This window comes from Molossus molossus, unplaced genomic scaffold, assembly GCF_014108415.1.
Source record: "Molossus molossus isolate mMolMol1 unplaced genomic scaffold, mMolMol1.p scaffold_m16_p_23, whole genome shotgun sequence".
In the NCBI taxonomy this organism is placed as follows: Eukaryota; Metazoa; Chordata; class Mammalia; order Chiroptera; family Molossidae; genus Molossus; species Molossus molossus.
The window spans coordinates 6,668,405-6,684,559 of NW_023425359.1; the positions used below are offsets into that span (position 1 = coordinate 6,668,405).

General features: G+C 39.5%; 1 protein-coding gene across 5 annotated transcripts in view; it reads left to right on the forward strand.

Moving 5' to 3' along the window:
• The window catches only part of EGLN1 (egl-9 family hypoxia inducible factor 1), a 48,286-nt gene extending 33,343 nt beyond the window's left edge, over nucleotides 1-14,943 (forward strand). The window contains exons 2-6 of one of the 5 annotated variants that reach the window (XR_004961410.1): nucleotides 5,660-5,779; nucleotides 7,998-8,134; nucleotides 11,027-11,094; nucleotides 12,337-13,341; nucleotides 13,423-14,943. Coding sequence is in view for 3 of the 5 variants with exons in the window: in XM_036277392.1 (XP_036133285.1) it covers nucleotides 5,660-5,779; nucleotides 7,998-8,134; nucleotides 11,027-11,094; nucleotides 12,337-12,410 (399 nt within the window). In the remaining 2 variants the exon portion in view is untranslated. The other 4 variants (XR_004961411.1, XM_036277392.1, XM_036277391.1 and 1 more) reach the window with 4 other exon arrangements.
• The last annotated feature ends 1,212 nt before the right edge of the window (nucleotides 14,944-16,155 follow it).

Consider the following 16,155-nt stretch of genomic DNA (forward strand, 5'->3'; position numbering starts at 1 on the left):
AAGCTGTCATAATGCTCTCAAGTTTTTTATTCTCAAAGTGCGTCCTTTTACTAAAGGTCTTGTCTTTCCACTTGGAATTAGTTGAGTAGGTTTTAATCCTGCCTGGTCTTCTGAACGACCCTTACTGCCCTGTGTGGACTAGAGGCTGTCCCAAGAGAAGCTGCCCTTGTTCTTACTGCTGTATCTTTTTTTCAGTGCTAGTTTCATTTTTGCCATGATACAGATTTAAAAATTTTACTTCTCAAAACATAAAGTCTGAGCTTATTTATGGTGCAATATGTTATTTATAACATTAAATTTAGCAAAAAAGTCAAAAGATTTAAATGCACATAGATTGCCCTTCCCAACTACCCTCATTCAGTATGCTAATTAATGTAATGAACAAAATTTATAACTTTTAATAAAGGTTTTAATTGTACCTTTAGGAAATGAGATGTACATAAACTAAGGAGATATAATTGAAATCTGGAGTTTTAAACTTTTTCTTATAGTAAATACCAACTTGCTCTCAGTCCAGGTCTTTCAATGACCTATTTTTTTCCCCCTTCTGAGCTAGATTTATATAAACCCCAAGGTAGGCATAGTGGTGGGTGGGTGTGCTTTGGGAGTGAATGGGGAAGAGATTTAACAGGTGTGACTAGAGAGTTGGAAAAAACCTTATGCAGTCCATCTGTGGGAGAATTGAGCATTATGCATGAAGTGTGTATTACTGTAGCAGGTGGGGTCACGTAGGAGCCTGTGTTTCCAATTTCATCTGAACTCCTCCATCAGACTAAACACAGCCTTACTGAACCAGGAATGGAGCAAGGACACAGGAGGTGATTTTCCCTCGGGATAGCCTCAGTTCATGTCTCACCTGCACCTCTGAGTGTCTCTGTGACTTTTGACAAGTTTTTTATTCTCCTTGTAGTTCAGTTTTCTAATATCTAAAATGGTGAGATTAATTATATCCACCTCATACATTTGTTGTGAAAAATTATTTACTGTTAGCTGTCAATATTACAAAGGGCAGAGTGCTCTGTAAACCCTAGGCAATATATTTTCCTAGGAGAATTTTCAGATAGTAAACTGTTTCCCCTCATTCAGGGCAAAAATAGTATTTTGATAGCTCATAAAAATTTAGTTCTTTTAGCTTTGAATCAGTGTTTTAAAATAATTCAGTTCAAAAGGGAGAATTAAAAAAAAAGAAAAAGTTTCCTGGTTCAGATTTATATTGAATACAAACAAGCCTTCCAATGCCAGAAATAAATGTCTTCAGATTCCAAAGAAATATCTCAAACTTCTTCCTTCCTTTTATTCTCAGAGTAAAAAAAAAAAAAAAAAAATTATGGTTTTTTTTTTTTATCTTAAGAATGCCCTCAATCATGTATATTTTCATATCAAAAAGGAAAAAATAGTATTTAATTGTTTTGCTTATGTTTAAATAGCCTTTTCCCAATGGGAAATTGAAATATTTAAAGTTGGTGTCTCAAAGAGATCAGATAAGGGACATACCTCAGAATTCTATAGTGGGCGACTGCATTGTTTCTTCTTCAGGCAAATGTCTAGCCTCTCCTGCCTCACCCCAAACCTGGAGGAGTGTCGTCATGGCTAGTCCTGCTTCTCCTCAGGAAGGACACAAGACAACTGGGGAGTCTTACTTCAATCCCTGACAGGTCTCTGTAGATGGAGATATTTTAATTTTTCTTTATAGACATTGATACATTTCCTTATCCTTATAATTAATACATCTAATGTAAATCTCTTGGAATAACTTTATCCTTTATAGGTGTGTCTCAGTCCATTTGGGCTAAAATGCCACAGGCTGGGTAACCTTATAAGCAACCGAAGTGTATTGCTCACAGTCCTGGTGGCTGGGAAGTCCATATCAAGACCGCGCGGCCTTCCTGGTTCATAGGCAGTGACTTCTTGCTGTGTCCTCACGTGGAGGGCGGACAGGGGTCCCTCCAGAGCCTCTTTTAGAAGGCAGGCACTGCTGTAACCCTTTTCCTCAGGGCTCGACCCTCGTGGCCTGAGCACCTCCTGAAGGCCTCTTTTAAATACCATTATCTTGGGGCTTTAGGGTTTCAACACAGGAATGTGGGGTGTGGTTGGGGCAAGGACACAAATAGACTATAGCAGTGCACTTTGTCTTATACTAATCTTTTGTATAAATCCTAGAATAAAGAAGCTGCCTTCCTAAAAGCTCTCACTGTGGTCATCCCCAGCCAAGGACTGTAGGGGCTCACATCCTGTTTCCTCTGCTTCATTTTCAAGATTTCATCCTATTTCTGCCAAATTCACTTTACCTATAAAAGTACCTCACTGCCACTTAACTGTTTCCTATATTTGTTATGCTCATACGTTTTGCTTTTCTTCCTTTCAGTTTTTGAAATCATGTCTATTCTTTAAAGCAGGGGTGGGGAACCTTTTTTTCTGCCAATGTTTATAACATCATTTGCGGGACATACAAAATTATCAGCTTTAAAAATGAGCCTTCTATATTTGCTCAGGCTGATTTGGTGAGGTGTGTGATGTTAGCTAGCGTTGATTTTGTGGGCCTTATACAGCCCACCCCTGCTTTAAAGATAAGCGTAGGTCTTTCTTGTGTGTAGCTCAAAGCCTTGTTCTGTTATTTTATCCCACACGAGTAGGTCCTTTTTCCAAAATTCTTTTTTTGTTTATTATTTGCTTATCATCTGTTTTGTGTGTGCCCCGTTTTTTCTCTCTTTTCAGTTAAGTCCTTTCAGGCAGATACCACGCTGACCCTTTTTTGTAGTGTGCTGTGGTAGGTATTCCATAAATATTTTTAATGTTGCTAATGACTTCTCTACTAATAAGGTGCTTAAGCAGGTGGGATCACGTGTAGAATGAGTTACTAGTTGCTTTACCAAGAGATTAAGAGAATAAACTGAATTTACTAAAAATATTGTGAATAAGAGTATGCTAGAGTGTTCTGCATATTCAAAATAAACTAAGCAAAATAACAGCAACATCAGAGTATTTTTTACACAGAAACATATAAAATACACCAGGACAACAAAATTACCAATTAAGAAATAGAGCATTGGTATTATTTCAAAATTAGAAAAGCTATACTGCATTTAAGGAACTTTAAATTTTGATAATCCAGCCATAGCTAAGGATAGCTTTGTTAAAATATGAATTCTGGTTTTAAATATAGTAACTACCAGATTTCATGAGACTTACAGAAGTACCTTTTTACGTTTCTAAAATCCCACTGTGGGGAGTCTCAGCACGTTTACAAATTACTAAATGTAGTTTCACTGTATCATTATTAGGCCACATGGTTATTTGAATAAATTCATAACCCTTCCAAATGTTTGCAGGTTTCTTTTTTTTTCAATCCTCACCCGAGGACATTTTTCCATTTTTTGTTCAGATAGAATAGGAGGGAGAGAGAGGAAGAGAGAGAGAGAGAAACATCAACGTGAAAGGGACACATCCAGTGGCTGCCACCCACACAACCCAACCAGGGCCGGGGACAAACCGAGGTACACACCGTTAGCGGGAACCGAACCCAGGGGTCTCTCTGGACTGCAGGCTGATGCTCTAACTGCTGAGGCAAACCGGCCAGGGCTGTTTGCAGGCTTCTTACAAAATTTCTCTTCCCCCAGAACCTCTAGGAGTTTGGCTGTTTTGAGATTTTTCATGACAGTCTGGTTTTTCCAGGGTGTGCTTGGACTCTACTGTCTTCTCTTGGTCTCTGGTTCCAGGGCCTGGGGACTTGTCTGTGATCTGGGGCTCTTACTGCCAGAGCAGGACTCCTTGCTCCTCGTCGAGGAAGCACTCTTGGCAGTCGCCAGCACTTAGCTGTAGTCACTGCTGGCTTTCTGGTTTGCTGTTCCACATTGAGGGTCTTTCATTTTATCCTTTGTAATCATGTGTTGCTGCCTCTCCTGGGGTGGGATTGACAAGCCGAGGTGGCAGATTACATGCAGGCCCTGTGGCGCTTACCACCACCCCCCCCCTTCCTTCCTTTCTTCTCATTTGGCAGAGTCGCTATCACCAGAGCAGAGCTAAAGGGAACTAGGGAACACCAGATAAGTCTAAAGTGGTAATGGCCGCCTCAAAAATACATTTAGATGGAGGTAACTGAGTTGTAACAGGGATTGTAAAATTTAAATAACACAGTTGTTTAAAACTTTTCACTTATGGCATCTTTTATTTTTTCAAAAAGTTTCACTTGGCATTCAAATGAAGGAAACATAAATGCAGCCTCTAGTTGAAGGTTCGTTCCACTGCATCACCCATCAGTCTCCACCCCCACGGATCTCCATGCAGCCCTTAGGGCTCTGAAGAAAGCAGTTCAGATGGGCTGATACCAACAGATCCCATATGGAGGCATAATCCTGGTGTCTTCTATTTTGATTGATTCTCAGTGTTTGGCTTATTATGGCCATTGCTGAGAAACTCCTTTCCTATTCTATGAATGCTATTAAGGCCACTCTTTACCTAGTAATTTCTGTTTTAGTAAACAGTTAACTCCATTCGCTCAATTATGTAGGTTGAAAACCTTGGCGTGACTTAGTCACTAACCAATTGAATATGAGCTTTTAAAAATTAGCATTGATCTTAATTATTAATTTAATTACTACTTGATAATTTTGTATTAATACTGATCCATTGACTTTAATACATAAAGAAACTGGAGAAATAAAGGATTTCAAGAATAACTGGTAACCTTGTGCATCTTTGTTTTTGTCTTCTTCCTAATTCTGAGATTGAAAAAAAAATTTTTTTTTCTTTATCAATTTTAAAGAGAGAGGAAGGGAGAGGGAGACAGAGAAGCAGATGAGAGAGAACATCAATTGGCCGCCTCTTGCATGCCCCCCACTGGGGATCGGGCCCATAACCTGGGCATGTGCCCTGACTGAGAATCGAACCAGTGACTTTTGGTGCATGGGTTGACACTCAACCACTGAACCACACCAGCTGGGCTGAGGTTTTTTTTTAAATTATCCAGTTGATTATTATGTACTATGTTCCTAGAACATATAAGTTATTTGGTGCTTTTTATTTTGGGCCTCTCTTCCGCCTTTATGTTTAAGACTCAGCAATCTTTTAAACCTGTATCTTCTTATAATCTGAGTGAAAAAATGAATTTCTCTCTGATTTGAAGAGGGGTTAGTCACATGCTAATTTGTCATTTAGTCTTTTTTAAAAAAAAGTCACTGACATTAAGTTAATGTTTGAAATTGACCTAAATTATGCCTATCCAAATTGGGACCATTCAGAGACAGTGTTAGATGGATGTTTGATTGTGAGACCGACGGTAAGGTAGGTGTTCTGCTGTGAGCTTGGGGAGGACAGAACTCACTGGAGTGGAATGTCAGTATGGATCAGATCGTGAACCGGGGGTCCTGCCATCCTTCTGGCCTTTGGGGTTTTAAGCAGGGCACTTGGCTTGTGACAGCTGAATGTCCATAGCATGTTGCTCCCTGATTCCTCAGGGTTAGCTCTTCCCAGCATACCTTGTATTCTTTAAAATAGTGTCAGCACAGGGTATTTTTGCCTCTTATCTACAAAGTGTGATTTTTATTGGGGAGAAGAATTTAAGTATAAGAGTAGTCAAAAATCAGAGATCTCTTTTATAAGCTGTTTTCTCTTTTACTTCATACATGGACTTTTAAAATCATCATCATTATTATTACTGCAGGCCATGGTTGCTTGTTATCCAGGCAATGGAACGGGATATGTGCGTCATGTTGATAATCCAAATGGAGATGGAAGATGTGTGACATGTATATATTATCTTAATAAAGACTGGGATGCCAAGGTATGCAACTTAACATTTATTTTTTTTCTCATGGGTATTTTTTTCTCATAAGTATTAAGATTCATACTCCTCATGGGTAAGACTGTCTTTTTAACACATGTAACAGTCAAAATTTTTTAGATTTGTTTCAGTCTTAGCTATTAGCAGTGGATCTTTGTAAAGTGAAGCAGATACTAATGTATCTCAAAAAGTAGGTTCCTTTATTTTCAGATATTGAAGTATTTATCTAAAATACAATTTCTACAAAACTATCTTTTATTAAAATATATTCCTTTTAATAGTTTTTATAAAATTGCTTCTGTGAATGATTGTTTTATAATGGCTTTTGAAGGAGATTATGTAGAAATAATTATTAAAGTTTATTTGCTCCTTACTCCTACTTTAGTCTTTACATTGTTGTAGAGATGTTATCTGGCATTGGGGTTGTTGGACTGAATACTGTAGGCAGAATCCCTTCTATTCCTAATTATGGAAAAACTGGAAGTGTATCAATACTGAAAAATCCTGTAAAACCAGTGAGACTATATAGGGTGGGCAAGAGTAGGTTTACAGTTGTAAGTGCTCAAAAGTTATTCTTGTAATATTATTTATTTGTATTATGTAAACCTTCTTTTGTCAGGGATGGCTTCCCAGAGGAGGATCGTAGCTTCAACTACCTCTCTCTTCTTAAACATTTTCAGCAGACCACCTGGGGTATTCCCAGTGACTTCAGTCAGGGAATAGGCCAGGGGGAAAGAAGACATGTCCTCGTCACAGTCTAAAGGTTCTTCAGATGTGTGCAAGGGTGCTGCAGGAACCACTCTGGACAACATGGGAACCTGAGGAAGGCAGGCAAGGGTACCAAGGAACTTGAATTTAACTCTGTTAGGGATGAGCCTGATCAATAGCTTCTCTAACTGTAGAGTCTAGGAATAGGCTCAACCTTCTTGATGATCAAGTATTCAAGTTTCTTTCAATTTAAGAGTCTGCCTGCTTGGGAGTTTAGTTCTTCAAGGGTAAAGAGCTGCTCAGTTGAGTGGTTTGCCTTGCTTTAATTCCCTCTAGACTGTAAATACCACGAGGACATCTGTCTGCATTATTCCCTACCCTTCACCCTGGGCCCACCTCTAGTTCTAGAACAGTAGATACTTAGTCAGTATTGCAGTGAGTAGGTAGGTCCATCTAATCCCAAACGGAGAAGGATCTATATCTGGGTAAATAGTAATAATCCTTTCTGGGTGGAATCCAGTTTTTTAAGCTGGCAGTCATCCATGTGTCAATCTCAGTCTGGAGAGGGAGGGCTTCAGTTTCTAATAATGGACCACAGTGGAGGTGATGATGATAATAAATGATGACACATTCTGCTAATACACTGAATTCTTTAAATAAGAGGCATTAAATTTGTAAACTACTTATGTGACACACTTAACCATTTATAATACAGGCATACCTCAGAGATATTGTGGGTTTGGTTCCAGACCACCGCAATTAAGCAAATATTGCAATAAAGTGACTGTCGCAACAGAGCAAGTCATAATCTTTTTGTTGGTAGAAGATCTTGCCTTCAATTTGTAAAAAACAATACATCTGTGAAGCACGATAAAGCAAGGTATGCCTGTAATTTAGTCAAGATGATTTGATATGTATACATTTTAAGAGTAGGTTAAGCACCCTGGCCAGTTTAGCTCAGCGGTTAGAACATCGGCCCTCAGACCAGAGAGTACCAGGTTCAGTTCCTGCTAAGGCAGTGGTGCCCAACCTTCCTGATGCCGCGACCCTTGAATACAGTTCCTCACGTTGTGCTGACCCCCAACCATAAGATTATTTTTGTTGCTACTTCATAACTGTAATTTTGCTACTGTTATGTCTTAGGTGACCCCTGTGAAAGGGTCATTTGACCCCCAAAGGGGTTGCGACCCACAAGTTGAGAACAGCTGTGCTAAGGGCATGTACCTCGGTTGCAGTTTGTCCCCAGCCCCAGTCGCCACCTGGCGACCAGTCAGTGTGTCTCTCACATCGATGTTTCTCTCTGTCTCTTCTTCCATCTCTCCCTCCTGCTCTATCTGAAGATAAGTGCAAAAATGGCCTCAGGTGAGGATAAAAAACATATATACACACATATATATCTCTCTGTAAATAATCCAATTAAGAATTTCTATTCACTGTGATAGTCTTTTTCCCCCTTTAATTTTGTAGCATTCTTGATTATTCATATTTAGCTATTTGGCTCTTTTCCTAGGTAAGTGGAGGTATACTTCGAATTTTTCCAGAAGGCAAAGCCCAGTTTGCTGACATTGAACCCAAATTTGATAGACTGCTGTTTTTCTGGTCTGACCGTCGCAACCCTCACGAAGTACAACCAGCATATGCTACAAGGTAGTATTCCTTTTAAGAAACAATTGTTAAGGATTATGGCAAGACTGAAGGGGATAGGTAGATAAGATAAACTTCAGTTTTCTAATGAGTATTTTTCTGTTCTTCAATTATTTGCATTATAATCCTCCATCACAACTTTTAATTTGAATAATTCAGTAATATTTGTTCCCAGTTAGCACCACATGCGACTTTCTTGGCACAGCCACTCCTTGTTCGGGGTAAGAATGGAAGCACAGGCCCTGTCATCTTTCCAGTCCCATCTCCTTGTTTTGTTCATCTTTTAACTGCTGTCCATCCTGTGATTTTGGGAGAGTACAGTTGGCCCTTGACCAGTGTGTGGATAAAGGGGTGCAGACCCTGTGAGTTGAAAATCTGTAACTTTTGACTTCCCAAAACTGTAACTATAGCCTACCGAGAAGCCTTACTGATAATATAAACAATTAACACATTTATACGTTATATATATTTATACTGTATTCTTGCAATAAAGCAAGCCAGAGGAAAGAAAATGTTATTTAAAAAATCACAAGGAAGATAAAATAATACAGTTTTTTTTTTTTAAATCTGTGTGTAAGTGGGCCAACACAGTTCAAACCTGTGATGTTCAAAGGTCAACTCTGTTCACTTGGAATAGAAAGAAGAGATAGAGAAAGGAAAAGGGCAGTTTTTTAAAAGGTGGTGAGGGGACGTGGGGAGAGAGACAGAGAGATGATGTAGAAAAGTGATAGGAGAGGTAACCAGGGAGTAGAAGCAAAGAGAAAAAAGAATAGAGGAAAGAAAAGATTGTCATATGTGGGAATTAAGGTTAGAAAAGTAACCCTTTAGTTTTAATATCATCTCTTTTTCTGCATTATATATATATATTTTTTTACAAGGTTTAATATTCTAAACCTATTATGTTTAATGTATTCTTTAAGTATTTTTTTTATATTTATTGTGGCTCAATTAAAATGTTAAGATTGTTAAAATGGAAGATGTTATAGAAATTGTTGTAAAAATAAATATTTGTAAAAAAAATAGCACTGTGTATTAAATACCTATTTTTCATTATCAAAAGGACTTTGAACATCATTATAGCGAATTACTGGCAAGCAGGTGCTTGGATCTGGTGAGAAGAGGCATACCCTCAGGCATCTGAGAAGAGTTGGCTTTTAATAAGGACTTTAGAGACAGGCCAGCCTTGGATGAAGTTCAGATTCTAAAAGGCCGTTGTCATCTCTTACTTTTTTCTTCTTGTCAAGCCACTGTTGTCTTTAAAAGCCCTAATTCATATTATGAGTAGCAAGCTGAGCAGTTTGTGGCTTGAGATCTTAAGAAACAGAGACTGGAAACCGGGGAGCCCTGCTCATAACCTGACATCTGCCCGAATCCCATCTCTCCTCTGGGCACCCCATGCTCGGTTCTCCCACGACTGTTTTAGAACCTTTTCGGACCCAGAAACCCCTTCACAGACCTCCCTTTTCATGGAATCTTGAGAATGGTCTGGGAGGATAAGTGCTATAGGAGGAGTCTCTAGGAAGGGAGACAGCAGTATGAATTGTAGAGATTGGTCAGGTGTCCAGCAGAAAGAGGAGCTCAGCTGAGCCTAGAATGTCACCAAGCAAGGAGGACATTAGTGTCAGTAAAGCCCTGGGAGGAAAGGACAGGATGGTTCCAGTTCCGGTTTGAAGGGTTCTTTAAGTAGATCAATGGGAGATAAGGAGGGAGACATAGAATGACATGTAGTACTTTACCATTGTTTTCTGGTAAGGACTTAGGACTAGAGAGGGGAGTTGATCCAGATATTTAGAACTCTGATTACTAAGTTACTAAAAGTTAGGGGCATGGCAAAAGAGATATAAAATCATGTATCTGTGCCCCCCTCATATTACCAGGGCCCCTTGGAAAAATAGAAGAGTCTAGATGTTAAGAAAGGTGTTGGAAACAGCAGAATCTAAAAGTCAGGAGACTGGACTGTGTGACCTTAGCTCTGTCACTCACCAGCTGAGTGACTGTGGGCCTCAGTTTCCCCAGTTGTCCAAACTCTCAGACTCAGACTCTACTCTGCCTTTGACTCTTCACTTCAAATATTTGACATGATCTAGCTCTGTCATGCTTACTGGCTCTTCATGTGGTCAGTGTTGCTTCCCGCCAGTGAAAACTGGCCAGAGTCTGCAAGACACTGGAACTGATTGCGGTGTTCTACTAAGAAGTGATCATAGTACGCTGTCACTTCCTATAGTATGTATACATTTTCCCCATTATTGGTATCAAAACGTATAACTTTGCACTTTATAGTTTTTTAATAAACCAGAGATTCCTCATTTTTCAGAAAGATGTTTAGCTAAATTTTATGTCTAAACCTAGTTTAATTGTTTCAATAAAAATCCTAAAAAATTCTTAACATAATTAAATCTTTCTTGATGACTCGAGGTTATAAAATTGTAAACATCCATCATGATTCTTTGCTATATAGTGATGTCCTCATAAGCTGTGGAGACTGTCAGCCCTTCCTGTCACTGAAGCAGCCCAGGCCTTCTTGTCCTTCTGTTCCTCTTGTCTTCTTTCAGAGCTCGTGCTGTGTGGTCCAGCAGTCGCTCTTCTGCCTTCTCAGTGTGTTTCTGGTCTGCTCTGGGCTTGCAGAACAGATCAAGGAGGTTAAGTAGGCATTATGAAAGTCATAAAAACTCATCAACTTTGCAACATCAATTTTAGCTGCTCCTGCTTCTCTGCTGTACTCTTGAGCATTGAGGCTACTGGATAATTGGATTGTTACTGTGCTCATTTATCCTCTGGTAATAATTCCGATTGAGACATTATTTTGACATTACATGTTTTATAGACCATTGCAACAGCATATCACTTTTGTTCCCCAGTGTGATCATTCTTACCCTATTCTAAATTTTCTTTTAGGTACGCAATAACTGTTTGGTATTTTGATGCAGATGAGAGAGCACGAGCTAAAGTAAAATATCAAACAGGTAAATAGCATTTGGGGCCAGGGTACACTGGAAGGACAATGCCCACAGTCCTTGCTTTTGTCAAATTCCTTAATTCCCTTATTATTTAAAAGAGGACTTCTCTGAAGTCATCTTTATTGTTATCTTTAACCCCCCAAATTGTCCAAAGTTTAGGAAAGTTTGAGGCAAAGAAGTCTGAGAAAATTATTCCAATACGAACGGAGTTTCTCTGTGATTATCATTTTCAATCATAGGCTGCTGAACTCTTGGTACCTGCCATCTGGCTTCCTCTCATTCTCCCCTTAGAGGGAAGTTAATATCTTTCCCTTTTTAAATGAATATGCGCTAAAGAGTACTCCAGGTCTTTCACATTGAATGTGGGCAGGAAGAAAATTGATACAAAGAGGTGAATGGAAATGCCAGAATCAGTAAATCAGACAGGTGTGTAGAGTCCCTATCTGCCGTGGTGGCCATAGGTCAACACACTTGTACGGAGCATGAGGTCCTCTGTGCCAGAGCGTCCACTCCCCGCTTACGGACTGTCTCCTAGGGCAGGCGGTCTTAGTTTTCCATCTGATGGACCCCGTACCTGTCTTTTCTTTAACCCTACCTTATATCTCCCAAAGTCTGCTCACTGTTCATGTTACTGATTAACTGGCTGTATTTTCATGAACCAACCTTTTATAAAACTATAAAAGTAGGATGTTTATATGTTTTCTATGTATTTTGGAAGAAGCCCAGTAGTGTGCTTTTAGTGACGCAGAACACACTGCTATTTTATAACAATTCAAATTACTTTTTAAATAAAAAGACAAAATCTTGGTGTAGAGAATGTCTTTTCCCTTTGAAGGTTTACTAGCTCAGAGTAATGCATTCCCCATAGTACAGTGCCGAGGGTAGCAAGGTGATAGTTTGCAGATGACATGTGTTTGCAAAGTTGAAACCTTGTGCATACGGTTAGGAACTCAGTGGGAAGCAGTAACAGAAGCTCTCTGGTGCTTAACGAATGAATTTTGTTGTTTTTTTTGTTTGTTTTACCTTGCAGGTGAGAAAGGTGTGAGGGTTGAACTAAATAAGCCTTCTGATTCAATCAGTAAAGACGTCTTATAGAGAGACTTTGATCCAGCAATATCCCACTTCACCTACAATAATTGTTGATGCTGTTTGTTAACTTGTGACTGCAAATAAATGGGATAAAGAAAAATAGACAACCAGTTGACATATTAATAAGGAAACAGAAACAACTTTTTTGTGTTGCATCAGAAAGAAGATTTGACTGTGTGGCTTTGTACTGCATGACTGACTCCAAACCTGTGATTGCTTATGGAAGAATATAAGCTATCAACTGAGAATGGTATTTACATCTGGACATGAAATAAGTGCCCTAGGTAGCATTGTTTCATTCTTATATTTTGTCAGATCTGCCATCTAGCTGAGTTCAGTTCATCTCTCCCCTTTTTTATATAGTCAAGTTTGAATTTGAAGTAATTTTTGTATGATCAGGTACAATTTATCAAAACTGAATTGAGAAAAAATTACAGTATTATTCCCCAAAATAGCATCACTCTATTTTTGTAAACCTCTTCGTACTATTAAATTTTGCCCTAAAAGACCTCTTATAATGATTGTTGCCAGTGACTGATGATTACTTTAATTTTCTTTTTACTTAAAATAAGGAGCACTTTAATTACCAGCTGAAAATCAGATTGTTTGTAGTCCTGTCTTACACTAATTTGAATTCTTAAAAATTGTTGCTGTTGTTTTTTTGACATTGTTAATAATGAAACTAAACAGTAAAACCATCACCATTTACTACCAATAACTTTTCGTTCTGAATGTTTTGTTAGAAAAAATACACCGTAAGAAAAATAGTTATATAGTTTAAGTTAAATTTTAAAAAAACGACAGTGACTGGCACTAAGTGAACTTGAGGTTATCTTCAGCATCAAGTTCCCAGCATAAGGGCTTTCTTAAGCATTCAGGTGTATCCTGTAGTGTAGTGTCCTGTAGTGTAGAAAACAGCCCCCTTCCTAAGACTTTTCCTCTTGCTTCCTGCAGGTTGATTGCACGTCCAATTTTGCTATTATGTTGTCCTGTTCCTATGATCCATCTGATCCGCAGATCAGAACCTTGCTCCCATTGGTAGCCTCGAGGGGAGACCGCGTGCTTCGCGACTGACCCGAGTTATCGCAGGCTTCGTGTTCGCGACTCCTCGGAGCACGGCTAGGCGCCCACGCGTGCTGGGCTCTGTCGGCACCGAGAGGGGAGGTGTGGTTAGCTTGACAAAACAAGAGAAGGGAACAGCAAGACAATGTTAATGTTTTATGAGTTTTCTTTTTGACTTTTCAGAAAAAGAGGAAATGTGACAAAATCACACAAGGCCTCCCAGGCTTGATTACATAAGTATCGATTGGAACAGGTGTCTTAGACTGCAGTGTCCTAGGCAGAGCACACAGGTAGCATCCATACTTTGCATGCATTATGGGTGGAATGCTCACTTCAGTTTTCTATCTCTGTCCTTGATCTTCTTTGCCAAAATAATGTGAGTGTACAGAACTATTTCTGTATATTTCAACTTACTACAGTTTTAGCATTTGTATAGTTTGTATTCACTTAGCAACCTTTTCTATGGAAAGCTCAGTAATTTTTATTAAAAGATTGATATTGTTCATGTAAAACATGAAAAAAATGTTTAATGAAACCGACAGTGTGGACCTAGGGTGGGATTAATATTCAGTACTGTGGTCTCACTTAGGAGAACTTGCAGGACAAAACTGGAGTTTGTGTTGTTTTCCTTGCTCGTGTTCAGTTTTGTGCTACTTCCTCCCCTCGTTCCAGGTCATGCGGTGTAACGTCCCTGCACTCAGTGCCTCTGCCAGTCTGACCTGGGTGCGAGCTGCCTTGGCCACGGTCTGCAGTGCAGTGCGCTGCGTCAGCCCACTCAAGCACTATCACTTTTAAGTCTAGTACACATTGTATTGTGTTGATGGGAACTTTGTCCGATTGTCGAGGTGCACAGCAACAGCCTCTTAGTCTGGGAGCCCCATGCCCTTCAGTTGTCCATCTCTGCAGCTCCGCTCTGGGTTGCGCTGCCAGACAGGTCTTACGTTTTGTATTTTCTTGGTAGAGTGTATGTAATCTCTTGGGGATCATTGTGAAAGGATCAAGAAATCAGGATAGCCATTTCTTTAATATCCATTTAAAATCTGTTCATGGCATGTTAGTGGGACCGTTACCATGTCACCAAGCAGGACTTTTATTTAAAACAAAATTTAAAATTATTTGTGGCCTATATGTGTTTAATTCTGGTTAAAGAGAAAGCTTCTGATGCTGTTTTTATTCAACACATTAACCAGCTGTAAAACACAGACCTTTATAAACAGCAGGTAAAGAATATCAGGATTCATATACAGACAGACTATAAAGTCATGTAATTTGAAAAGCAGTGTTTCATTATGAAAGAGCTCTCAAGTTGCTTGTAAAGCTAATCTAATTAAAACGATGTATAAATGTTCTTGGAAAAATTATGATTGTTCTTTCCATCTGTCTTCTTTTGTTTTTTAAGCCTTTATCATATACTTTCTCAGTGGACCCTCCATCAGACAATGTGCTTTTCTGCCCCACCGCTCTGGCTTAGTCCAGAGCATTTGCTCTTACTGTTTCTAAATGATAACGGTGGGGAGAGAACAGCACACGGGGAGTCCAGTGGTGTGAGACACCCTGGGGGTCACTGGACTGCCCAGGGGTCCATGAGCTTTGTGTTTAGATTCGCAGCACTTGTCTCTCAGTAGGATTTTTAAAACAACTCTGACACTCATGCTTTCGAGCAGCTCTGCTGCAAAAGGACGGCGTTAGACATTTGTCTCTAGTTGTCACAGGTGTCCTGTGTATGCAAAAAGTTAATTTCTGTGTCATAGACTAAAATTTCAGAGCTCTTATAAAGTGAGATCAGTGTACATGTTCCTTTCTCTCTCCTTGAGCTATTTTTTGTGTGGTGTGTGTTTTTCAGCCTATCTTAGGGCATTTGGAAAATTGTACTAAATATAGCTGGGTGAATTAAAGGAGAGGGCAAATGAGTTAGAGATGGAAACTCATTAAATTAGGTAGTGTAGTAAAAAGCAGAGACAGAATTAACAAATCTGTTTAGTTCTGGCTCAACCACCTGATTGTGTGACCTTTTGAGCCTTTTTCATCTGAAAAGCACAATAGCTCCAGACTTAGAGACCTTAATGAAGTCGGATTTCCCAAAGTGCACATAGTCCAAGGAGAGCTGCATTCCAGCCGTAGTCTGCAGTGCCGCGTCTTCAACCCTGTACTTCATAACATAATTGTACATTGGATTGTTTTCAACTGTTTATAAATACCCAGTCTTCATTACTTCAAAGATAGTTTTTGTGTACATTCTAAGGTCGGGGATACATTCCCCAGATTCTGCTTTTGGTTTTAATGCAGATTCTTTTCATAATCACCAGCAAGTAAATTTCACCTGAAATATGGCAGTGTTCAAGGGGATGCATGGGCCAGTGAAATACATAAAGGGCATGGCCTCGTGAGGTGGACGGAGGACTTTTACAAGAACACATCAGCCACTTCCCAAGACAGGGAGAGCCTACCTGCAGCAGCTGAAGTTGGTTTTTTTTTACTGGATATTTTATCTCTGAACAGGGTGTCATAGAGGTTATTGGATAAGGTCTCCTTTGCATTATGTTTAAGACTGTTTCTGCCAAAATTATATTTCTATGGTATTCTATAAATACCCTTACAATTTTCTCTCAGAATGCACAATAAGCAGAGCAAACTTTTTTTTTCAACCCTCACCCAAGGACATTTTTGCATTTATCTTCAGATAGAGATGGAGGAAGAGAGAGAGAGACCCATCGACTGGCTGCCACCCACAAGACCCCAACTGGGGCTGGGGACAAACTGCAACCGAGGTGCGTGCCCTTAGCGGGAACTGAACCCGGGTCTCTCTGGTCCGCAGACAGACGCTCTAACCGCTGAGCCAAACAGGCCAGGGCAGCAGAGCAGACTTTATCTCCACATATAAATAAAACAGGATCGGCCCTAGCTGGTTTGGCTCAG